This window comes from Oncorhynchus gorbuscha, linkage group LG01 (assembly GCF_021184085.1).
Source record: "Oncorhynchus gorbuscha isolate QuinsamMale2020 ecotype Even-year linkage group LG01, OgorEven_v1.0, whole genome shotgun sequence".
Classification (NCBI taxonomy): domain Eukaryota; kingdom Metazoa; phylum Chordata; class Actinopteri; order Salmoniformes; family Salmonidae; genus Oncorhynchus; species Oncorhynchus gorbuscha.
Genome location: NC_060173.1, coordinates 97,860,422 through 97,886,194, shown reverse-complemented (window position 1 = coordinate 97,886,194; position 25,773 = coordinate 97,860,422). Strand labels below are relative to the sequence as shown.

The 25,773-nt window shown below is 42.7% G+C and overlaps 1 protein-coding gene across 3 annotated transcripts in view; it reads right to left on the bottom strand.

Annotated features, from left to right (window-relative positions):
• Window positions 1-25,773, bottom strand: part of cerkl (ceramide kinase-like) — a 133,531-nt gene that overhangs the window by 3,560 nt on the left and 104,198 nt on the right. For 2 of the 3 annotated variants that reach the window (XM_046367713.1, XM_046367707.1), the window contains exons 5-11: window positions 20,539-20,681; window positions 12,841-12,915; window positions 9,938-10,115; window positions 9,130-9,198; window positions 8,849-8,874; window positions 8,633-8,741; window positions 3,168-3,264 (exon numbers count right to left, since the gene is read on the bottom strand). In XM_046367713.1, the coding sequence (XP_046223669.1) occupies window positions 3,168-3,264; window positions 8,633-8,741; window positions 8,849-8,874; window positions 9,130-9,198; window positions 9,938-10,115; window positions 12,841-12,915; window positions 20,539-20,681 (697 nt within the window). The remainder of the gene's footprint in view (window positions 1-3,167; window positions 3,265-8,632; window positions 8,742-8,848; window positions 8,875-9,129; window positions 9,199-9,937; window positions 10,116-12,840; window positions 12,916-20,538; window positions 20,682-25,773) is intronic. The other variant, XM_046367722.1, reaches the window with a different exon arrangement.

Here is a 25,773-nt window from a genome sequence, read left to right as displayed (position 1 = left end):
CAAACATTAGTCAGAACTTCTCCCGGATTGACAGACAGCATGGAAATAATGAAGTCCTTTCTAACTATTTGTCTGAACATTATGACAGTACATTAAAACAATACGTTTGTATCACTCTTCAGGTAGACTTCCCTGCCCAGTCACAGAGTCAGCCAGTCACACAGTCAGCCAGTCACACAGTCAGCCAGTCACACAGTCAGCCAGTTACACCAGTCAGCCAGTCACACAGTCAGCCAGTCACACCAGTCAGCCAGTCAGCCAGTCACCAGTTAGCCAGTCACACCAGTCAGCCAGTCACACCAGTCAGCCAGTCACACAGTCAGCCAGTCACACAGTTAGCCAGTCACACCAGTCAGCCAGTCACACAGTCAGCCAGTCACACCAGTCAGCCAGTCACACAGTCAGCCAGTCACACCAGTCAGCCAGTCACCAGTCACACAGTCAGCCAGTCACACAGTTAGCCAGTCACACCAGTCAGCCAGTCACACAGTCAGCCAGTCACACCAGTCAGCCAGTCACACATGTCAGCCAGTCACACCAGTCAGCCAGTCACACAAGTCAGCCAGTCACACAGTCAGCCAGTCAGCCAGTCACACATGTCAGCCAGTCACACAAGTCAGCCAGTCACACAGTCAGCCAGTCACACAAGTCAGCCAGTCACACAGCCAGCCAGTCACACTGTATATTTAGAATGTAGGTTAACAAACATGTTTAGATTAGATTGTGTTGGATGGAAAAAGGGGACAGACAGGCTGCAGGCCTCTGAAACGGACTAATCTATATAAGCCTGAAAAAGTGTTTTAGGGAAATCTGACAATCAGCGATTAATTTGACTTGACAGTATGCAAATTCCACTTAAACTTGTATGGAAGCTAACTCCATTAGTGACTGCAGGTTTTCCTCTGTGTGTGTGTGTGTGTGTGTGTGTGTGTGTGTGTGTGTGTGTGTGTGTGTGTGTGTGTGTGTGTGTGTGTGTGTGTGTGTGTGTGTGTGTGTGTGTGTGTGTGTGTGTGTGTGTGTGTGTGTGTGTGTGTGTGTGTGTGTGTGTGTGTGTGTGTGTGTGTGTGTGTTTGCATACAGTGGGGCAAAAAAGTATTTAGTCAGCCACCAATTGTGCAAGTTCTCCCACTTAAAAAGATGAAAGAGGCCTGTCATTTTCATCATAGGTACACTTCAACCATGACAGACAAAATGAGAAAAAAATCCTGAAAATCACATTGTAGGATTTTTTATGAATTTATTTGCAAATTATGGTGGAAAATAAGTATTTGGTCAATAACAAAAGTTTATCTCAATACTTTGTTATATACCCTTTGTTGGCAATGACAGAGGTCAAACGTTTTCTGCAAGTCTTCACAAAGACTGCAAGTTTTCACACACTGTTGCTGGTATTTTGGCCCATTCCTCCATGCAGATCTCCTCTAGAGCAGTGATGTTTTGGGGCTGTTGCTGGGCAACGCAGACTTTCAACTCCCTCCAAAGATTTTCTATGGGGTTGAGATCTGGAGACTGGCTAGGCCACTCCAGGACCTTGAAATGCTTCTTACGAAGCCACTCCTTCGTTGCCCGGGTGGTGTGTTTGGGATCATTGTCATGCTGAAAGACCCAGCCACGTTTCATCTTCAATGTCCTTGCTGATGGAAGGAGGTTTTCACTCAAAATCTCACGATACATGGCCCCATTCATTCTTTCCTTTACACGTATCAGTCGTCCTGGTCCCTTTGCAGAAAAACAGCCCCAAAGCAGGATGTTTCCACCCTCATGCTTCACAGTAGGTATGGTGTTCTTTGGATGCAACTCAGCATTCTTTGTCCTCCAAACACGACAAGTTGAGTTTTTACCAAAAAGTTATATTTTGGTTTCATCTGACCATATGACATTCTCCCAATCTTCTTCTGGATCATCCAAATGCTCTCTAGCAAACTTCAGACGGGCCTAGACATGTACTGGCTAAAGCAGGGGGACACGTCTGGCACTGCAGGATTTGAGTCCCTGGCGGCGTAGTGTGTTACTGATGGTAGGCTTTGTTGCTTTGGTCCCAGCTCTCTGCAGGTCATTCACTAGGTCCCCCCGTGTGGTTCTGGGATTTTTGCTCACCATTCTTGTGATCATTTTGACCCCACGGGGTGAGGTCTTTCGTGGAGCCCCAGATCGAGGGAGATTATCAGTTGTCTTGTATGTCTTCCATTTCCTAATAATTGCTCCCACAGTTGATTTCTTCAAACCAAGCTGCTTACCTATTGCAGATTCAGTCTTCCCAGCCTGGTGCAGGTCTACAATTTTGTTTCTGGTGTCCTTTGACAGCTCTTTGGACTTGGCCATAGTGGAGTCTGGAGTGTGACTGTTTGAGGTTGTGGACAGGTGTCTTTTATACTGATAACAAGTTCAAATAGGTGCCATTAATACAGGTAACGAGTGGAGGACAGAGGAGCCTCTTAAAGAAGAAGTTACAGGTCTGTGAGAGCCAGAAATCTTGCTTGTTTGTAGGTGACCAAATACTTATTTTCCACCATAATTTGAAAATAAATGTCACGCCCTGGTCGAAGTAATGTATGTTTGTCTTCATTTATTTGGTCAGGCCAGGGTGTGACATGGGTTATTGTGGTGCGTTTTTGTCATGGGGTTTTTGTGGGGTGTCTAGCTTAGTCTATGGCTGCCTGAGGCGGTTCTCAATCAGAGTCAGGTGATTATCGTTGTCTCTGATTGGGAACCATATTTAGGCAGCCATATTCTTTGAGTATGTCGTGGGTGATTGTTCCTGTCTCTGTGTTTGTTGTCACAAGATAGGCAGTATAGGTTTTCACGTTTCGTTTGTTGTTTTGTAGATTTAAGTTATTTCATGTATCGTTCATTTTTTCATTAAAGAACATGAGTAACCACCACACTGCATTTTGGTCCGCTCCTCTTTCAACAGACGAACGCCGTTACAATAAATTCATTAAAAATCCTACAATGTGATTTTCTGGATTTAATTTTTTCATTTTGCCTGTCATAGTTGAAGTGTACCTATGATGAAAATTACAGGCCTTTCTCATCTTTTTAAGTGGGAGAACTTGCACAATTGGTGGCTGACTAAATACTTTTTTACCCCACTGTATATGCCTCGTGTGTAACTGCGTAAGTACGTGGGTGCATTTAGGTGTGTAAGGAAGGAAGGGTGACCTCACCTGATTGTTTACACTGTTGTATCTCTTCAGGTGTTTGATAAACTCTGCCCTGGAAGTGTTTCCTGCTGTGATCAGGGCCATGCTGCCATTGTTCAGTCTTACAGAGAGAGAGAGAGAGAGAGAGAGAGAGAGAGAGAGAGAGAGAGAGAGAGAGAGAGAGAGAGAGAGATGTATTTTTTTTTTTATCCTTTCATATGTATACTACATTGCTGTGACCAATACAATCGGAAACAGGTTTGAACACACATGCATAGCAGGTTTTAAATACATCAGTCTGTGGCCAATTCAATCCAAACAGGTTGATAAACCAACCAATCCTATATTTTTCCTGTCATCTGTCACCATGCAGTAGAATCGAGAATGTCAGGAACAGAACAGAGAGTGCAATAGATCTACTTACACGTACTACTGTATGTGTTATTGTATACGGGTCAACTAATAGTCAGTTTCTACAAACACTACTGTTTCTGTCTGGTGTAGTTAAGGATGATGATGCTATAATAAGCAGTGTGGTTCCACTTCACTGTGTGGGGCCTGTTGCTCTACCACATGCTATATCATTACTGAGGCCAGTCTCAGGCTGAAGCTTTCTCAAATGACACTCTATTCCCTATGTAGTGCACTACACAGGAGCCTGGAAGAACCTTTTGGGGTTCTAAAAATTGCCACACAGTGGGAGCCTTTCCAGGTCAAAAAGGTTCCTTGAGGAGCCCCTCTGAAGAGGGCCTTTGAGGAACCCCTGTGTAAAGGTTCAAACCAGAACCTTTTTGTGATTGGAGAGGTTCAATTTCAAACCTTTTGAATAATATATTGTAGAGGTGTCAGCCTATCAGAAGATTAGAGGTGTGTCTTATTGGAGGCGTGGCATTGAGCTGGTTCTTTTTGTCCACCCGTTGGAGTAAATGACATTCCTGTTCATCATGTTCAGTTTGTACACCTCAAATTTTCCATGAATATTTATGCATATTACATATTATAATATCAATAATACTTACTTTACTGATTACATATAGTAGTAAAGTGGCAACCATTCCAACTCTTGCAACGGCTCTTGAGGAACTCATACACCTATGTAAGACTCATTGAAGCTACAAAACTGTCAGTGTTCAACCTGACAATACAACAGAACAGAGGAGCAGGAATTACATTTAGCCCCACAGGTGGCCGAAAAATATCTATATGAAAGGCACGCCCCTACTAAGCCATGCTTCTAGTTCATGGTTCCTCCAGGAATCAGTTGCTACATTGAAACATTAAAAGGTTCCTCCAAGAACCCCTCTACTAAACAAAGGTGCAAATATGAACCATTGACTAGCAATGGTTCCTTGAGGATCTCCAGGGTTATTCAATTCACCAGACATTCTAAGAGTGTAGGGAATAGGATGCCATTTGTATAAACCACCTAGAAGTCCTGGTCCTGCAGTGCCCACAGATGGGGACAGATGCTCTGGTCTTTAAGTTCTCCCTTTCTGCCACTCCCTTTAATAATCTCTGCCACTCCCTTTAATAAACTCAGCCACTCCCTTTAATAAGTTCTGCTGCTCCCTTTAATAAGCTCTGCCGCTCCCTTTAATAAGCTCTGCCGCTCCCTTTAATAAGCTCTGCCACTCCCTTTAATAAGCTCTGCCACTCCCTTTAATAAGCTCTGCCACTCCCTTTAATAAGCTCTGCCACTCCCTTTAATAAGCTCTGCCACTCCCTTTAATAAGCTCTGCCGCTCCCTTTAATAAGCTCTGCCGCTCCCTTTAATAAGCTCTGCCACTCCCTTTAATAAACTCAGCCGCTCCCTTTAATAAGCTCTTCCGCTCCCTTTAATAAGCTCTGCCACTCCCTTTAATAAGCTCTGCCACTCCCTTTAATAAGCTCTGCTACTCCCTTTAATAAGCTCTGCCACTCCCTTTAATAAGCTCTGCCACTCCCTTTAATAAGCTCTGCCACTCCCTTTAATAAACTCTGCCACTCCCTTTAATAAACTCTGCCACTCCCTTTAATCAGAGTCATTACGTGCCGATTAGTCCAGTTAGAAGCCTTTGACCTCGGTAGTCTGATCTCAATCCCAGAGGATTACCTGGAACTGGTTTGTACGGCCCCTGTATGGCAATGGCCTGGCTGGGAGGCTAGGCTCCATGTCTACTGAGACACCACAGACACACTGACCCAGTTCACTCATTGGCTTATTTACTCACACCTAACATAGCATGGCATGGCAGCTTGGAGTCATCAAGCCATTATCACTGGTCCAGGACTTAGGTCATGCACATTGCTCAGTCAACCACACACACATACTAGACATAGATGCAGGCTCGTATGCACTCACGCATATGTAGGCATTGATGCAGGTTTGCATCCATGTATTGCAGTCACACATGCAGGAGGTAGTTGTGATCAGAGAGACCCACATTCCTCATTTGCTTTTTCTAACATGTTTTATTTTTAGAAGACCTTGACATCGCTGTTGTTTTGTGTATATGTTGTTGTGGTTGTTGTTGTTGTACTGTGATGTATTGAAAATGTATATTGCTATATATATTGTTGTGGTTGTTGTGGTTGTTGTTGTACTGTGATGTATTGAAAATGTATATTGCTATATATGTTGTTGTGTTTATTGTTGTTGTTGTTGTACTGTGATGTATTGAAAATGTATATGCTGTATATGTTGTTGTGGTTGTTGTTGTTGTACTGTGATGTATTGAAAATGTATATTGCTATATATGTTGTTGTGTTTGTTGTTGTTGTTGTTGTACTGTGATGTATTGAAAATGTATATTGCTATATATGTTGTTGTGGTTGTTGTTGTTGTACTGTGATGTATTGAAAATGTATATTGCTATATATGTTGTTGTGGTTGTTGTTGTTGTACTGTGATGTATTGAAAATGTATATTGCTATATATGTTGTTGTGGTTGTTGTTGTTGTACTGTGATGGATGTCATAAGGTGAATGCACCAATTTGTAAGTCGCTCTGGATAAGAGCGTCTGCTAAATGACTTAAATGTAATGTAAATGTAATGTATTGAAAATGTATATTGCTGTATATGTTGTTGTGGTTGTTGTTGTTGTTGTTGTTGTTGTACTGTGATGTATGGTCCTTCTGTAGCTCAGTTGGTAGAGCATGGCGCTTGTAACGCCAGGGTAGTGGGTTCGATTCCCGGGACCACCCATACGTAGAATGTATGCACACATGACTGTAAGTCGCTTTGGATGAAAGCGTCTGCTAAATGGCATATATTATTATTATTATTATTATTATTATGTATTGAAAATGTATATTGCTATATATGTTGTTGTGGTTGTTGTTGTTGTTGTTGTTGTTGTACTGTGATGTATTGAAAATGTATATTGCTATATATGTTGTTGTGGTTGTTGTTGTTTTTGTTGTTGTACTGTGATGTATTGAAAATGTATATTGCTATATATGTTGTTGTTGTTGTTGTTGTACTGTGATGTATTGAAAATGTATATTGTTATATATGTTGTTGTGGTTGTTGTAGTTGTTGTTGTTGTTGTACTGTGATGTATTGAAAATGTATATTGCTATATATGTTGTTGTGGTTGTTGTAGTTGTTGTTGTTGTACTGTGATGTATTGAAAATGTATATTGCTATATATGTTGTTGTGGTTGTTGTTGTTGTTGTTGTACTGTGATGTATTGAAAATGTATATTGCTATATATGTTGTTGTGGTTGTTGTTGTTGTTGTTGTTCTACTGTGATGTAATGAAAATGTATATTGCTATATATGTTGTTGTGGTTGTTGTTGTTGTACTGTGATGTATTGAAAATGTATATTGCTATATATGTTGTTGTGCTTGTTGTAGTTGTTGTTGTTGTACTGTGATGTATTGAACATGTATATTGCTATATATGTTGTTGTGGTTGTTGTTGTTGTACTGTGATGTATTGAAAATGTATATTGCTATATATGTTGTTGTGGTTGTTGTTGTTGTTGTTGTTGTACTGTGATGTATTGAAAATGTATATTGCTATATATGTTGTTGTGGTTGTTGTTGTTGTTGTTGTACTGTGATGTATTGAAAATGTATATTGCTATATATGTTGTTGTTGTTGTACTGTGATGTATTGAAAATGTATATTGCTATATATGTTGTTGTGGTTGTTGTTGTTTTTGTTGTTGTACTGTGATGTATTGAAAATGTATATTGCTATATATGTTGTTGTGGTTGTTGTTGTTGTTGTTGTTCTACTGTGATGAAAAGAAAATGTATATTGCTATATATGTTGTTGTGGTTGTTGTTGTTGTACTGTGATGTATTGAAAATGTATATTGCTATATATGTTGTTGTGGTTGTTGTTGTTGTACTGTGATGTATTGAAAATGTATATTGCTATATATGTTGTTGTGGTTGTTGTTGTTGTTGTTGTACTGTGATGTATTGAAAATGTATATTGCTATATATGTTGTTGTGGTTGTTGTTGTTTTTGTTGTTGTACTGTGATGTATTGAAAATGTATATTGCTATATATGTTGTTGTTGTTGTTGTTGTACTGTGATGTATTGAAAATGTATATTGCTATATATGTTGTTGTGGTTGTTGTTGTTGTTGTTGTACTGTGATGTATTGAAAATGTATATTGCTATATATGTTGTTGTGGTTGTTGTTGTTTTTGTTGTTGTACTGTGATGTATTGAAAATGTATATTGCTATATATGTTGTTGTTGTTGTTGTACTGTGATGTATTGAAAATGTATATTGCTATATATGTTGTTGTGGTTGTTGTTGTACTGTGATGTATTGAAAATGTATATTGCTATATATGTTGTTGTGGTTGTTGTTGTTGTTGTACTGTGATGTATTGAAAATGTATATTGCTATATATGTTGTTGTTGTTGTACTGTGATGTATTGAAAATGTATATTGCTATATATGTTGTTGTGGTTGTTGTTGTTGTTGTACTGTGATGTATTGAAAATGTATATTGCTATATATGTTGTTGTGGTTGTTGTTGTTGTTGTACTGTGATGTATTGAAAATGTATATTGCTATATATGTTGTTGGGATTGTTGTTGTTTTTGTTGTTGTACTGTGATATAGCAATATACATTTTCAATACATCACAGTACAACAACAACAACCACAACAACATATATAGCAATATACATTTTCAATACATGTTGTTGTGGTTGTTGTAGTTGTTGTTGTTGTACTGTGATGTATTGAAAATGTATATTGCTATATATGTTGTTGTGGTTGTTGTTGTTGTTGTACTGTGATGTATTGAAAATGTATATTGCTATATATGTTGTTGTGGTTGTTGTTGTTGTTGTACTGTGATGTATTGAAAATGTATATTGCTATATATGTTGTTGTGGTTGTTGTTGTTGTTGTACTGTGATGTATTGAAAATGTATATGCTGTATATGTTGTTGTGGTTGTTGTTGTTGTTGTACTGTGATGTACTAAAAATGTAAAATAAAATGTTTCAAAGAAAGAGAGACTCACATACCTGGTGTTAGGGGCCAGGCCCCTGGGGGCCATAGAGCAGAGACAAGGGATGGCCATGATGCTGACATTGAGGAACAGACCCCGGGTGGTCGTCCACGACTCTTCCTCTTCTAGAGAAGACCAAGGAGTGGGAGAAGTTTTAGTGAGGAGAGAGTTACACTAGAAGGTGATATTTAGAAAAGTTCAGATTGTCATGGATGATGTTTATCAAACTCACCCATGTCGTCCTTTAAGTACTCTTTTCTGCAACAAACAAAAAAACGGTTGCAAAAACAGTTTTGACATTTGTTTTCAAATGCATAATTTTGTCTTTTGTCTTTCTGTGTGAAATTCTTCCCTCATATTTAGTCGGTTGATCTTCTACATCGGAGGCATTTTGGTTTCCTTCCAATGACCAATTAAGCCCACAGATGCCTGTTTTAAATCAATTTCACACAGCTAAATACTATCAAACTTGGACTACAGAGCCTAATCATCAGACAGACTTCTGTCACTTACTTTACTGGATCCAGCGTTTCAGTCTGGACCTTCTTCACAGGAAGATAGGACAACTCACAGTCTTCAGGCCTGCAATCAGACACAGACAGACAGAGAGAGAGAGACAGAGAGAGAGACAGAGAAAGAGACAGAGAGAGAGAGAGAGAAAGAGAGAGAGACAGACAGAGAGAGAGACAGAGAGAGAGAAAGAGAGAGAGACAGACAGAGAGAGAGAGACAGAGAGAGAGACAGAGAGAGAGACAGAGACAGAGACAGAGAGAGAGAGAGATATGGAGGGGGAGGAGAGAGAGAGAGAGAGAGAGAGAGAGAGAGAGAGAGAGAGAGAGAGAGAGAGAGAGAGAGAGAGAGAGAGAGAAAGAGAGAGAGCCAGAGAGTGAGAGAAAGAGAGAGAGAGAGAGAGAGAGAGAGAGAGAGAGAGAGAGATGGATGGAGGGGGAGGGAGGGAGAGAGAGAGAGAGAAAGAGAGAGAGAGAGCCAGAGAGTGAGAGAAAGAGAGAGAGAGAGACAGAGAGAGAGATGGAGGGGGAGGGAGGGAGAGGGAGAAGAGTACCGAAGAGAAGAGAGAGCGCAGACATCAGATAGCTAGATTGGAGAAGAGGAGGGATGGTTCTCTAGAGACAGATTAATGTGTGATAAAGAGACTGCTCAGAAGGAAACCCTAGCTTTGATAGCAGGCTGGCAAGTCTCAGTCCCTGGAGGATTATTCCACACTTTATGAGGGAACTGGTGTGATGTGTGTTTTTGTGTGTGTGTGCACACTGTGCATGTGTGTCTTTGCATGTGACTCTCTAGAGAGAGACCGTCTTACTTGAGGTTTGCCAGCGTTTTGATCACGGCAAACTCCCGTCTCTGCCCGGGTGGCATCCAGCGATGCCTCTCTGCCAAGGCCAGCGTCCGCCCGCCGAAACCAAACATGGCGGAGAAGCCGAAACGCAGAAGGCGACCCAGACAACTGAAACTACACACATCTACCTCCTGATGGTGTCCTGGAGAGACACGCAGATTGGAAACAAAGTATAGATATCACAGATATCAAAGACTGTACTGTATGAAGTTGGCATCATGATGCTGCAGCTAGAATGACATGTTTCTACTGGATGAAGTGTTCTCTGTCAGCATTCCTCCACTTCCGTGGTACGCCTACATTTAGTCCAGCATCAAAATGGTGAATTATTTACCCCTGGTTAATAACTTCCATTATAATCAGACTATGTCATAGCCATAGCTCTTGTGGCAATACAGGCTTCTGATGGTACAGACACAGGTCCCATCCTATTGGCCTACACACATTCCTGACCTCTTTCTGTCTCGCCCATATATGGCTCCCCGATCCCATACCTCATGAATATTCATTATGGTCTAAAACATCCTGCCAGTTGGCCTTATTCACATGCGTAAATATTGCTTAATTAGAAAACCAACAAGCCCTATATCAGCCTGTCGTAAATAAGCATCACCATGCCCTGTTGGTGTCAGGTGTTCTGTGTTGTTGTTTACATTAGTTTGCCTCTAAGTCAAAAGGCTAGACATATTTTAAGACCAAAATAAATGCATTTGTCTGTGTGTTCATTTCTAATCAGGTGAGATTTGACAGCTTTTTGGAAGGAGGAAAGGTTCAGTCATGTCAAAAAGACGACTTAAGAAATGTTTGTTTGCATTCCCTGAATAAGATGCTTAAACAGGGAGATAAATGACCAAAGGCTGCTCCATATTGTTAACTCAGAATAAAGTGTGAATTGTATGACATATTCTCACAGTGCTATTATATGTGGACACGAATGTGAATACAAAACAACTCATCCATCTACATAACCGCTGACAGGACTGGACTGAACTGCAGGCCTGGGTGCTGCTAGAAGTCTCACCTAGCTCAGTGTTATGGATTACAGCACCATATGGTTCATAACGTAAGACAGATGATTTAATGAAGAGTAGGTTTATCTCATTTAGTTGAGGTCAGCATTGGGTTTATAATGGAAGTCTATTGTAGCATGAGTGATTGTTTCAATGGGATTTTCATTTGTACTGTACACACAATATTCTGCATTTTTCCATAACATTTCAAACTGGTTTCAGTACACATTGTACTGCACTTATAACACAGAGACAGATAATGCAAGAAATGTATTGCTGAAATGTCCACATAAAGAGGATTATTTTCTATTGTTCTATGATTTTGCACAACAGGAGAAACCTACAAATTATATTTTGTGTGTCATGTTTTCCAAGCCCTGCTACTATGTGTAATCCCTTGACACAAGCCCAATCCTCTTGTCTGTCAGGCTAAGCCCAGACTCACACAGCACAGACAACACAACAGACCAGACAGTTAACTACCTGGAACTTACAACTCCTTCCTCAGACAGACAGAACAGATGGACAGACACATAGACAGACGATAGCCTCACTGAGGTAAAAAGCAGATCCCTGCAGTCGGTTGTGGACCAGCAGACCAGCCAACAGATGTATAGTATAGGTGTGTGTGTGTGTGTGTGTGTGTGTGTGTGTGTGTGTGTGTGTGTGTGTGTGTGTGTGTGTGTGTGTGTGTGTGTGTGTGTGTGTGTGTGTGTGTGTGTGTGTGTGTGTGTGTGTGTGTGTGTGTGTGTGTGTGTGTGTGTAACCATGGAGCATCTGAACCACATCCATGGGAATAGGAAACGGCTATTTAAATCAGACTATGTTGAAGTGTTTGTGTGTGTGTGTGTGTGTGTGTGTGTGTGTGTGTGTGTGTGTGTGTGTGTGTGTGTGTGTGTGTGTGTGTGTGTGTGTGTGTGTGTGTGTGTGTGTGTGTGTGTGTGTGTGTGTGTGTGTGTGTGTGTTTTTAGGTGTTTGTATTCTCTGTGACACCAGAACCAAGGCAGCTACTAGATTTATTAACACTTATGTTCAGTCTGTCACAACAGACTCAGTGAGTGTGAGAAAAACCTATCTAGTCATATGAGAAAAAACAGAGACCGTGTGAGGGACAGAATGACAGCCCTTCCCTGACGTTCTCCAGGGACTGTACATTCTTCCAGGGGACCTGTTAACCAGATCTAGACGACAATACCAGCAACTCTGCTCAGAGCCTCCCACATCCCACAATGTCAGCTATGGAGCTAATTAAGTACTTTATGGAGCTAATTAAGGACTTTAAGCACCAGATTGCGCCAACTACTAGTTTCTCACCTATCATTCTATTGTGGCAGAAAAGAACCTTATAATTCTGAAACTGGTACTCTGTGTGTGGATCACACACGCACGCGCACGCAACTCGGTGGACTAGTAAAGTAAATATGCATGCCATTTACATAGTAATCCAGTCAGTGTATATTTGAGCTGCATTAGGGAAGGGGAAAGGGGGATACCTAGTCAGTTCTATAACTGAATGCAATCAACTGAAATGTGTCTTCCCCATTTAACCCAACCCCTCTGAATCAGAGAGGTGTGGGGGGCTGCCTAAATCGACATCCACGTCTTCAGCGTCCGGGGAACAGTGGGTTAACCGCCTTGTTGTATTCAGCGCATGTGACAAATAATATTTGATTTGATTTACTCAGGGGCAGAATTACAGTTTTACCTTGTCAGCTCAGGGATTCAATCCAGCAACCTTTCGGTTACTTGCCCAACGCTCCTACCCGCCAGGCTGTTCCTTTGCAGCTCTATAATCAGTAGTATTGTAGTGATGTCTACAGATGAAATGGGATAACACAGTAGAATATGAGAACGTACCCATGATGATGTGCATTGCAGCAGTAACAGGATGCCGTATGCCATGGACAGAACAGGCCACCACGTCAGTGGACCCTGGGGAGAAAGACATGCAGAACAGTGGAATATAAATGATACAGTCATCAAACAATAGGTAGTTCTCACAGGGGAATGTCTTTACCATCCAGGTAGTTTGGCTATTCACTCATCTTACAGTATATCAATTCTTGGATTTCCCAAACCTATAATGGCTGACCTTATTATTGCAGAAATAAGCCACCTGATTGTAGCAACCTATCACGATTCACAGTGATACAAAAGACGAGGAAACCTATGCAAACACACTGTATCTCACTGTCTGTAGAGGTTGGGTTAATAATGAACAAAATGAGCACTTTGTTAGAGGAAAGTCATTCAACTTAATATTGTCTGATGCCAATTAGGCTGAGTTTACCTTGTGGTCAGCGGTTGGCGGAATAGAACAGGTGTCAGTGTGTTTGTACAGATTACAGACATAGACAAACACACAGGAGAGAGAGAGAGAGACATAGAGCATGAGAAAGAGAGAGAAAGTGAGAGAAAGAGATGGAGAGAGAGCAGAGAGAGAGAGAGAAAGAGATGGAGAGAGAGAGCAAGAGAGAGCGAGAGAAAGAGATGGAGAGAGAGAGCAGAGAGAGAGAAAGAGATGGAGAGAGAGAGCAGAGAGAGAGAGAGAGAAAGACAAAGAGCAGAGCGAGAGAGAAAGAGATGGAGAGAGAGAGAGCAGAGAGAGAGAGAAAGATGGAGAGAGAGAGAGAGCAGAGAGAGAGAGGGAAAGAGATGGAGAGAGAGAGCAAGAGAGAGCGAGAGAAAGAGATGGAGAGAGAGAGAGCAGAGAGAGAGAGAAAGATGGAGAGAGAGAGAGCAGAGGGAGAGAGAGAGAGAAAGAGATGGAGAGAGAGCAAGAGAGAGCGAGAGAAAGAGATGGAGAGAGAGAGAAAGATGGAGAGAGAGAGAGCAGAGAGAGAAAGAGAGAGAGAGAGCAAGAGAGAGCGAGAGAAAGAGATGGAGAGAGAGAGAGCAGAGAGAGAGAGAGAGAGAGAGAGAGAGAGCAAGAGAGAGCGAGAGAAAGAGATGGAGAGAGAGAGAGAGAGCAGAGAGAGAGAAAGATGGAGAGAGAGAGAGCAGAGAGAGAGAAAGAGATGGAGAGAGAGCAGAGAGAGAGAGAGAAAGAGATGGAGAGAGAGAGCAAGAGAGAGCGAGAGAAAGAGATGGAGAGAGAGAGCAGAGAGAGAGAAAGAGATGGAGAGAGAGAGCAGAGAGAGCAAGAGAGAGAAAGAGATGGAGAGAGAGAGCAGAGAGAGAGAGAGAGAGAGAAAGAGATGGAGAGAGAGAGCAAGAGAGAGCGAGAGAAAGAGATGGAGAGAGAGAGCAGGGAGAGAGAGAGCAGAGAGAGAGCGAGAGAGAGAAAGAGATGGAGAGAGAGAGCAGAGAGAGAGAAAGAGATGGAGAGAGAGAGCAGAGAGAGAGCGAGAGAGAGAAAGAGATGGAGAGAGAGAGCAGAGAGAGAGAGAGATGGAGAGAGAGAGAGCAGAGAGAGAGAGAGAGAGAGAGATGGAGAGAGAGAGCAGAGAGAGAGAAAGAGATGGAGAGAGAGAGCAGAGAGAGAGAAAGAGATGGAGAGAGAGAGCAGAGAGAGAGCGAGAGAGAGAAAGAGATGGAGAGAGAGAGCAGAGAGAGAGAAAGAGATGGAGAGAGAGAGCAGAGAGAGAGAGAGAGAGATGGAGAGAGAGAGAGCAGAGAGAGAGAGAAAGAGATGGAGAGAGAGAGCAGAGAGAGAGAGAGAAAGAGATGGAGAGAGAAAGTCCATAAACAAACAACTTCTGGCAAAATTGGAAAAAACTAAACAAGACAAATTAGCGATACATATGGACAACCCATTTTAAAACATTTTACAACACCGTTCAAATTGACACAAACGCAGAACGCCGCCAAATTCATGAAAAGTTCAATGGATGGATTAGAAAAAGCTATAAAGGATATTTCAAAATCCATTGGACTCCTCAATTACTGACCAGGAGCTCTATAAGAAACTTCAGGCTCTGAAATGTAAAAAAGCATGCGGACCTGATGGCATCCTAAATGAGATGCTCAAACTCACTAGTGCAAAATTTCAATTGGCTAAATTAAAACTGTTTAATTTGATCCTGAGTGTAGGTTATTTCCCTGACATCTGGAACCACAATCTTTAAAAACGGAGACAAATCTAACCCTAACAATTACAGAGGCATTTGTGTGAACAGTAACCTGGGGAAGGTTTTCTGTAGTATTATAAATGTAAGAGTTCTAAACTTCCTTAATAAGCACAATGTCTTTAGTAAAAGCAAAATTGGATTTATACCAAAACATCGCAAAACTGATCATATTTACACCCTACACACCATGATAGATAAACATGTCCACCAAAATAATACCAAAGTTATTATTTATTATTATAAAGCTTGCTTTATCGACTTCCAAAAAGCATTTGATTCTATTTGGTATACAGGACTGTTCTACAAATTTCTTGAAAGTGATGTAGGGGGTAAAACATATGACATAATTAAATCAATGTATACTGGCAATACGTGCAACATTAAAATTGGCAAGAAAATAACATAGTTCTTTAACTAGGGGCGAGGCCTTTGTCAGGGTTGCAATCTGAGCCCTGCACTCTTCAATATTTACATTCACGTATTGGCCATTACTGTAGAAAAACCCTCAGCCCCTGGTGTTAGTCTCTACAATTCAGAAGTTAAATGCCTACTCTTCGCAGATGACCTATGCCTGCTGTCACCCACAGCAGAACCTGGACCTGCTAGAGCAGTACTGCTAGACCTGGGCCTTGGCAGTAAACTCCAAAATGACTAAAATAATGATTTTCCAGAGAAGATCCAGATCTCAGGGAATTAGACCAAAGTTCTTAATTGGTACAAAATGTATAGAGTACTGCAACACACTACAATTACTTAGGTTTAAAAATAAGCTCAACTGGACACCTTAATGAGGCAGTAAATGAACTGAGAGACAAAGCACGCAGGCCATTCTACGCCATTAAAAAGCTAATTCAAATTGAAATAACTATTAAAATTTGTCTAAAACTAATTGAATATGTCATTGAACCAATTGCACTTTATGGCAGCGAGGTGTGGGGTCCACTTGCAAAACAAGATTTTATCAAATGGGACAAACACCCTAATGAAACCCTGCATGCAGAGTTCTGTAAGATTCTCCTACATGTCCAGAGGAAAACAACAAACAATGCATGCAGGGCAGAATTAGGCCAATATCCACTAATAATAAAAACTACAAAAAGAGCAATTAAGTTTTGGAAACATCTAAAATGCAGTGACCCCCTCTCATATCATTACCAAGCCCTGCAATGCCAAGAGCTGAGCAAAGAAAAGAGTCCCCTCATCCAGCTGTTCCTGAGTTCACAAACCTGTTCTACTAACACACTGAAGCCTCAGGACCAGAACATCCAATCAATCAGCATAAACCAAATTACAACACAGTCAAAATAAAACTATATTGCTTATTGGGAAACACAAGCACAAACACAAAGCAAAATGCAGTGCTATCTGGCCCTAAATCGACAGTACACCGTGGCTAAATATTTGACAATGGTTACTGATCAAAACCTTAGAAAAACCTTGACAAAGTACAGGCTCAGTGAGCACAGCCTTGCCATTGAGAAGGGTAGACACAGGAAAACCTGGCTCCCTGTAGAGGAAAGGCTGTGCAACCACTGCACCACAGCAGAACCTGAGACGGAGCTGCATTTCCTGACAAAACGTTAAAAAAATATAAAACAATTAGAGTGTCATTTCCCCAAACTTGAAACCATTATTCAAGGTTTCAAAGACCTCTCTGATGAGAGTAGGCTACCTGTCCTGTTGGGGGCGGACGCAGAGAGCTGTGAGTTGGCAGCGCACTACATTGCTGCCTGCCATAAGTTGAGGGACAGTGTCTGACAGACCAATCAACCTGCACATGTACTCTACTGTATGCTTATTGTTATTGTTGAATGTATGGTTATTTTGACACTTGGTTTTGTTGTTACTGTTGTCCCATTGACAATTCTGATTATCATTTTTATATTGTAAATATTCAAAGAGATGGAGAGAGAGAGAGAGAGAGAGAGAGAGAGAGAGAGAGAGAGAGAGAGAGAGAGAGAGAGAGAAAGAAAGATAGAGAGAGAGAGAGAAAGAAAGATGGAGAGAGAGCAGAGAGAGAGAAAAGAGAGAGAGACAGAGAGAGAGAGCAGAGATAGAAGAGAGAGAGAGAGAAGGTTGTCTGTCACTTGGTGAGTAGGCATTTCCTTTCATGCTGCTATCTGCCATGTTGTTTGCGCAGATGAACAGGATATAAGAACTGATGTCTGTAAATGAGTAGGTCTATAGACAGACTGGCTGGGTGAGAAACTGACCTTTCCCGCCTCTCCTCTGACATGGTGGCGTGGATACCACGGAACACATTTATTTTGTATTTTTTTATTTTACCTTTATTTAACCAGGCAAGTCAGTTAAGAACAAATTCTTATTTTCAATGACGGCCTAGGAACAGTGGGTTAACTGCCTGTTCAGGGGCAGAACGACAGATTTGTACCTTGTCAGCGCGTGGGTTTGAACTTGCAATCTTCCGGTTACTAGTCCAACGCTCTAACCACTAGGCTACCCTGCCGCCCCACATACAGGAGTCATATCACACAGATCGGCTACAGAAAGATACACCTACAAAGTTTCTGCTACTGTTATACAGTTACAACCCCCCCCCCCCCTCCAAACCAACCCCTCTCCAGACCCTGCATCTTCATTGCTGCAATTACATTTGATAAGGAGGGTAAAGGGATTTTCAGGTATATTTTCATTCATAACAAATACAGATTGGTGATTAGTCGTAGAATTTAATTTAAAAAATACATTGAAATGTGAGTTACATGTAATTGAGATACTTAAAGTAGCTAATACATTTCTAAATGTTTAGAGGGGATAAGCATTGTGATTGCTTATTATGCATGAACTAATAATTTGCATAGTGTGATTAATAACCTCTTTACTCTATTGTCCCTTATAATCCAATATATCTACAGTGTAGATAAATGCCACCTGAGATTTCCCCCATTCTACAATGGAACTAGTGTCGATGATAATATAGTATTTTACATCATCAGTTGTGTTAGCATCTATTGTTCCTAGCCATTGTTGTGGGTGGTGCTCACATTATCACCAGCGATGGCGATTCCACCCTCATTAATTACCTCTTCCCAAAAGACACACACTTGTTCATACTGCGCCAACAATGTTAGCATCTCCATATGAACAATGTACATCACCCATACATACAACAGCACTACAGATGAAGAGAGATAACATGCAGGAGGAGAGGTGGAAGAGAGAGATAGAGAGACAGAGAGAGGAAATAAAGAGAGAGAAAGAGTAAGAGAAAAAAGTGAGAGTGAGAGATAGAGAGAGAAATAAAATGTCCTTGGAAGTGTGCAAGGCACTTCTGCAGAACAATTAACTTAATTAAGCAGACATCATGAATATTCATATGCCTGTTAATGTCTCCCCACCCTCGCCGGCAGATGAATGTGATGCTAGTCTAGTCAAGCATGTCTCAAAGAGAGAGAATAAGAGACCGAGAGAGAGATAGGGAGACAAAGAGCAAAAGAGAGACAGAGGGAGAGAAAGAGAGTGAAACAGAGAGGGAGAGAGACACTGGAAGGGAAAACTAACGGCACCGACATTTTGGTGGTTTGTCTGGAATATCCAAGAAATGAATAGTCCCCCTGAAACCCTTTAAACCGGTCCAATTCATTTAAATCCTGTTGTTTATATGCTACACATACCAAACAGCTGTATAATATGTATGTAGAAATTAGAAATGGTTTCTTGATTAGCATGCTCAGGGCATTTAATTGGCCTTTCTCTAAATTAAATGTATTTGTGATCCTCTGTGTAACACGACTGATTCTGTTTAAGTAAGATGATGTGATGACTGGATTATTATTTTTTTTTAATTACGATGTAAAAGTTTTAACTATGACAGCAATAGCAATTAGTTAGCTCAACTTTAAAATCTCAGAAAACAAACAAATGCATTAAATGCAAGAAGTGTGAGATAGATAATAGATATGGATATAATTGTTAACTTTGACAGTACCATAATACCACCTATCTTTTAAATTCAAATGGTGTAATGTTGGTAAACTGTGGAGCAGACCTGTGTATTTGAATATTTGTCATTTAAATTCTTGTTTTCTGTGTATTTGTGTATTTTCGAATCATGGGGCCCGAATCAACTGCTTTTTCAAAACGTCCCATGTGTATTTCCAAAAACATTCTAACGTTCAACTACTTCTGTTTTCAAATAAAACATTTCAAAACACTTACTTACCAAATTACTTTGAAAGTAACTGAAATCCCCTGAAATCCCCAAAACAGTATTTGAACACGGAGCTGCTGTGGAGCTTGTTTATTACTTCCTTCAACAAAGGAGATATGATCACATCCCTCCTCAGTCTCAGGGGTGACCTATTCCTGGTACAGCGGTATCTATTCCTCCTAGGGTGCCGATCTCACCTCGCTCTCCTGTTTGTGATTGGAAACGGTTTACAAATACTCCATAGGGAAGCCCACTAATGAAGAGATACAGTGACTTCTGAGCATCCAATTTGCAGGGGGTGCAGAGTTGGACGGCTTCCATTCTTGGCTGCTAACAGCAGCACTCAATTTTACCACCACAGCCTAGAATGACACATGAAGGTCAAACTGTTGGCTTAAAAAGCCAGACTGGCCCACGCCAGCATTGTTGATAGCCTCGCTGCTGGCTGAGGTGTGTAGGGTCATTCATGGCGTGTGTGTGTGTGGCTATGAGGGTTTAATCCACAAATAATTGGAGTGATGAGCTCTTTATAACCATCAACTGCATGAGGCTCAGAATCAGCTAATGTCTGAGCCACATGCATTTACAAAGGTTGATAGACTGCCAATGTTCACAATTCTAAAGTGCAGTAGAACGCTGTATAATCATGGTTCTGTCTCAAATAGAAGGCAATTAGCTCCCAGTGCAATCAAATCAAATTAAAACCAAATTAAAAATGATACATTTGCTTCAACGAACAGTGTTTTCAATAGAATAAATCACTCTCTCTATGGAAATGTCCTTGATATGGGATAATATTGAGATGTTTGTCAATTACATGGTTCTGAATATGTTTTGATGAGATTAAAAAATCATTTAGATCTGTTAGCACATTTTACAGTGCTGTAATGTGAGAATCCTCTGTCTGCTATGCTTCAAGAAAAAATTTAGAAGCATCCTGACCTCTATGGCCTGATGGTGTGTAGTAACATACAAACTAAAACCATTCAAACCAATATAGTGTTGTAATAGCAGATGTACTCTTCATAAACTATAGGGTCATCTCATCACCTGGGGAAAAGTTGTTCTAAATATTGGGGAGGATTGAGAACAGCTGCAGAGGAGAGTGGTCAAGCCACCCTTGCTCTTCACCTGCTGGGGTGTCTGTGTGTGTGTGTGTGTGTGTGTGTGTGTGTGTGTGTGTGTGTGTGTGTGTGTGTGTGTGTGTGTGTGTGTGTGTGTGTGTGTGTGTGTGTGTGTGTGTGTGTGTGTGTGTGTGTGTGTGTGTGTGTGTGTGTGTGTGTGTGTGTGTGTACCACCATCCTTGCTCATCACCTGCTGGTATTAGCCCTAGAGGAAGTGTTGCTCGGACAGGCGTGAACATGGAGTCTGTGTCCCTGCCTGCATCCATCTGGGCCCGGAGCAACAGCCCATGGGCCACCTCGGCCACCGAGCCATCCCCACCGACAACCACAACCCTGGAGGAAACACACACACACACACACACACACACACACACACACACACACACACACACACACACACACACACACACACACACACACACACACACACACACACACACACACACACACACACACACACACACACACACACACACACACACATGAGATAGAGCACACACGAAAATAGGCACACACTAAGCAATTGTTTTACAAGGGTTCTTTGGGAAGGGTGATGGTTTATTTAGTTTATTTAGTTTATTTTCAGCAAACTTAACATGTGTAAATATTTGTAGGAACATAAGATTCAACAACTGAGATATAAACTGAACATGTTCCACAGACATGTGACTAACAGAAATTGAATAATGTGTCCCTGAACAATAGGGGGGTCAAAATCAAAAGTAACAGTCAGTATCTGGTGTGGCCACCAGCTGCATTAAGTACTGCAGTGCATCTACTCTTCATGGACTGCACCAGAGTTGCCAGTTCTTGCTGTGAGATGTTACCCCACTCTTCAACCAAGGCACCTGCAAGTTCCCGGACATTTCTGGGGGGGAATGGCCCTAGCCCTCACCCTCCGATCGAACAGGTACCAGGCGTGCTCAATGGGATTGAGATCCAGGCTATTTGCTGGCCAAGGCAGAACACTGACATTCCTATCTTGCAGGAAATCACGCGCAGAACTAGCAGTATGGCTGGTGGCATTGTCATGCTGGAGGATCATGTCAGGATGAGCCTGCAGGAAGGGTACCACATGAGGGAGGAGGATGTCTTCCCTGTAACGCACAGTGTTGAGATTGCTTGCAATGACAACAAGCTCAGTCCGATGATGCTGGACCCTCCACCTCCAAATATATCCCGCTCCAGAGTAAAGCCTCGGTGTAACGCTCATTCCTTCGACGATAAACACAAATTTCACCTTTATTTAACCAGGGAAGCTCGTTGAGAACAAGTTCTCATTTACAACTGCGACCTGGCCAAGATAAAGCAAAGCAGTGTGACAGAAACAACAACACAGAGGTACACATGGAATAAACAAGCGTACAGTCAATAACACAATAGAAAAAAAATAAAGCCCATATAGAGTGTGTGCAAATGGCATGAGGAGGTAAGGCAATAAATATCACTGGAGTGATAGATGAGCTGATGTTGATGAGCAGATGATGGTGTGTAAGTAGTGACACTGGTGTGCAAAAGAGCAACAAAGTAAATAAAAACAACATGGGGATGAGATAGGTAGATTGGGTGGGCTATTTACAGATGGACTATGTACAGCTGCAGTGATCAGTTAGCTGCTCAGATAGCCGATGTTTAAAGTTAGTGAGGGAAATGTAAGTCTCCAGCTTCAGCGATTTCTGCAATTCGTTCCAGTCACTGGCAACAGAGAACTGGAATGAAAGGCGGTCAAATGAGGTGTTGGCTTTGGGATATACCAGTGAGATATACCTGCTGGAGCGCGTGCTACAGGTGGGTGTTGTTATCATGACCAGTGAGCTGCGATAAGGCGGAGCTTTACATAGCATAGACTTATAGATGACCTGGAGCCAGTAGGTCTGGCGATGAATATGTAGCGAGGGCCAGCCGACTAGAGCATACAGGTCGCAGTGTTGTGTGGTATAAGGCGCTTTGGTAACAAAATGGAGGGCACTGTGATAGACGACATCCAATTTGCTGAGTAGAATGTTGGAAACTATTTTGTAGATGACATCGCTAAAGTCGAGGATTGGTAGGATCGTCAGTTTTACTAGGGTAAGTTTGGCAGCGTGAGAGAATGAGGCTTTGTTGCGAAATAGAAAGCCGATTCTAGATTGATTTTGGATTGGAGATGTTTGATTTGAGTCTGGAAGGAGAGTTTACAGTCTAACCAGACACCTAGGTATCTGTAGTTGTCCACATATTCTAAGTCAGAACCGTCTACAGTAGTGATGCTAGCCGGAGGTTAGATAGCACAGTGTCCAAGGAAGGGCCAGAAGTATACAGAATGGTGTCGTCTGCATAGAGGTGGATCAGGGAATCACCCGCAGCAAGAGCGACATCGTTGATATATACAGAGAAAAATGTCGGCCTGATAATTGAACCCTATGTTACCCCCATAGAGACTGCCAGAGGCCCTCTGATTTGACACACTGAACTCTGTCTGTGAAGTAGTTGAGGCAGTCATTTGAGAAAGTCACCAGGCGAGGAAGTCATTTGAGAAACCAAGGCTATTGAGTCTGCCGATAAGAATACGGTGATTGACAGAGTCGAAAGTGTCATGTATTGTCATGTTATGTCTTGTTCCTGTTCTTTCTCTTCACTTCGTTTCCCCCTGCTGGTCTTATTAGGTTACCTTCTCTCCCTTTCTTTCCCCCAGCTGTTCCCCATCTCCTCTAACTACCTCGTTTACTCTCTCCCACCTGTTCCCTTTTTTCCCTCTGATTAGGTCTCTATTTCTCTCTCTGTTTCTGCTTCTGTCTTTGTCAAATTCTCGTTTGCTTCACCCTTGTCCCGTCCTGTCGTAATCTGCCTCTTCATCAGATGCTACGTGTGATCAGGTACCTCTGTCCTCTACAACCCGCGCCTACCCGGAGAGACCAGCAGTCTGTTGCCGCTAACCCTGCTATTCTCCTCTGCTGCTAGAAGGGGACTCTCCTGTATAGATCAGAGGACTATATGATTTATTTGTCGCCCTCTCTGCGGGTTGTCTATTTTGTCTATCGATACATCTGAAGAGGATATATGTATTCCCTGTGTTTGGACATTAAATGACTCTGTTTCTGTTAAACCGCTTTTGGGTCCTCACTCACCTGCATAACAGAAAGCCTTGGCCAGGTCGATGAAGACGGCTGCACAGTACTGTCTTTTATCGATGGAGGTTATGATATCATTCAGTACTTTGAGCGTGGCTTAGGTGCACCCATGACCAGCTTGGAAACCGGAATGCACAGCGGAGAAGGTACGGTGGGATTTGAAATGGTCAGTGATCTGTTTATTAATTTGGCTTTCTAAGACTTTAGAAAGGCAGGGCAGGATGGATATAGGTCTATAACAGTTTGGATCTAGAGTGTCACCCCCTTTGAAGAGGAGGATGGCCGTGGCAGCTTTCTAATATTTAGGGATCTCAGACGATACGAAAGAGAGGTTGAACAGACTGGTAATAGGGCTTGCAACAATGGCGGTGGATAGAGAGATTCCAGATTGTCTAGCCCAGTTGATTTGTACAGTTCCAGGTTTTTGAGCTCTTTCAGCTCTTCTGCTATCTGGATTTGGGTGAAGGAGAAGCTGGGGAGGTTCGGGCAAGTAGCTGCGGGGGTGCAGAGATGTTGGCCAGGGTTGGGGTAGCCAGGAGGAAAGCATGGCCAGCCGTAGAGAAATGCTTATTGATTATCATGGATTTATCGGTGGTAACCATGTTACCTAGCCTCAGTGCAGTGGGCAACTGGGAGGAGGTGGTCTTGTTCTCCATGGACTTTACAGTGTCCCAAAACCTTTTGGAGTTAGAGCTACAGGATGCAAATTTTTGTTTGAAAAAGCTAGCCTTTGCTTTCCTGACTGACTGTGTGTATTGGTTCCTGACTTCCCTGAACAGTTGCATATCGATTGGGAGAGCTAGCTAAGACAACAACAGGTAAGACAACAACAGCTAATCAGACAACAACAACAGGTAAAATGGCAATGAATGGGCAGAGGGGGTTGGTTAACTACACACAGGGCCCGAGTTCGGGGCTAGGGCCGACAGATAAACAAAGGTAAACAAAGTGGAGTACCGTGATTAATGAACAGTCCAGCAGGCATCAGCTATGTAGCCAAGTGATCATAGGGTCCAGGATGCAGCAATAGATGGAACAGGGAAGCCGCGGGGTAGTCGTTGCTATGCTAGCACACGGGAGACACAGCGTTTAAAGTTAACAGGCCGGGGTAAGTAGAAGCGTCTGCTCCGACATCCGGCTGTAACGGCGTTCGTTTGTCGAAAGAGAGTCGGACCAAAATGCAGCGTGGTTGTTACTCATGTTCTTTAATGAATGATCGCGATACATGAAATAACTATAAATATACAAAACAACAAACGGAACGTGAAAACCTATACAGCCTGTCTGGTGAACACTAACACAGAGACAGGAACAATCACCCACGAAATACACAGTGAAACCCAGGCTACCTAAATACGGTTCCCAATCAGAGACAACGAGAATCACCTGACTCTGATTGAGAACCGCCTCAGGCAGCCAACCTATGCTACACCCCTACTCAGCCGCAATCCCAATGCCTACAAAAGCCCAATACGAAACACAACATTTAAACCCATGTCACACCCTGGCCTGACCAAATATATAACGAAAACACAAAACACTATGACCAAGGCGTGACAGAACCCCCCCCCCTAAGGTGCGGACTCCCGGACGCACCTCACAACCATAGGGAGGGTCCGGGTGGGCGTCTGTCCATGGTGGCGGCTCCGGTTCGGGACGTGGACCCCACTCCATTAATGTCATAGTTCCTCCCCTTCGCGTCCTGGGATAATCCACCCTCGCCGCCGACCATGGCCTAATAGTCCTCACCCAGAACCCCACTGAACTGAGGGGCAGCTAATGACTGAGGGGCAGCTCGGGACTGAGGGGCAGCTCGGGACTGAGGGGCAGCTCGGGACTGAGGGGCAGCTCGGGACTGAGGGGCAGCTCGGGACTGAGGGGAAGCCCGGGACTGAGGGACAGCTCGGGACTGAGGGACAGCTCGGGACTGAGGGGCAGCTCGGGACTGAGGGGCAGCTCGGGACTGAGGGGAAGCCCGGGACTGAGGGACAGCTCGGGACTGAGGGGCAGCTCGGGACTGAGGGGCAGCTCGGGACTGAGGGGAAGCCCGGGACTGAGGGGAAGCCCGGGACTGAGGGGAAGCCCAGTACTGAGGAGAAGCCCCGTACTGAGAGGAAGCCCAGTACTGAGAGGAAGCCAAGTACTGAGATGAAGCTCAGGCAGGTAGTAGGCTCCGGTAGATCCTGGCTGGCTGGCGGATCTGGAAGATTCTGGTTGACTGGCAGATCTGGAAGAGTCTGGTTGACTGGCAGATCTGGAATAGTCTGGTTGACTGGCAGATCTGGAAGAGTCTGGTTGACTGGCAGATCTGGAAG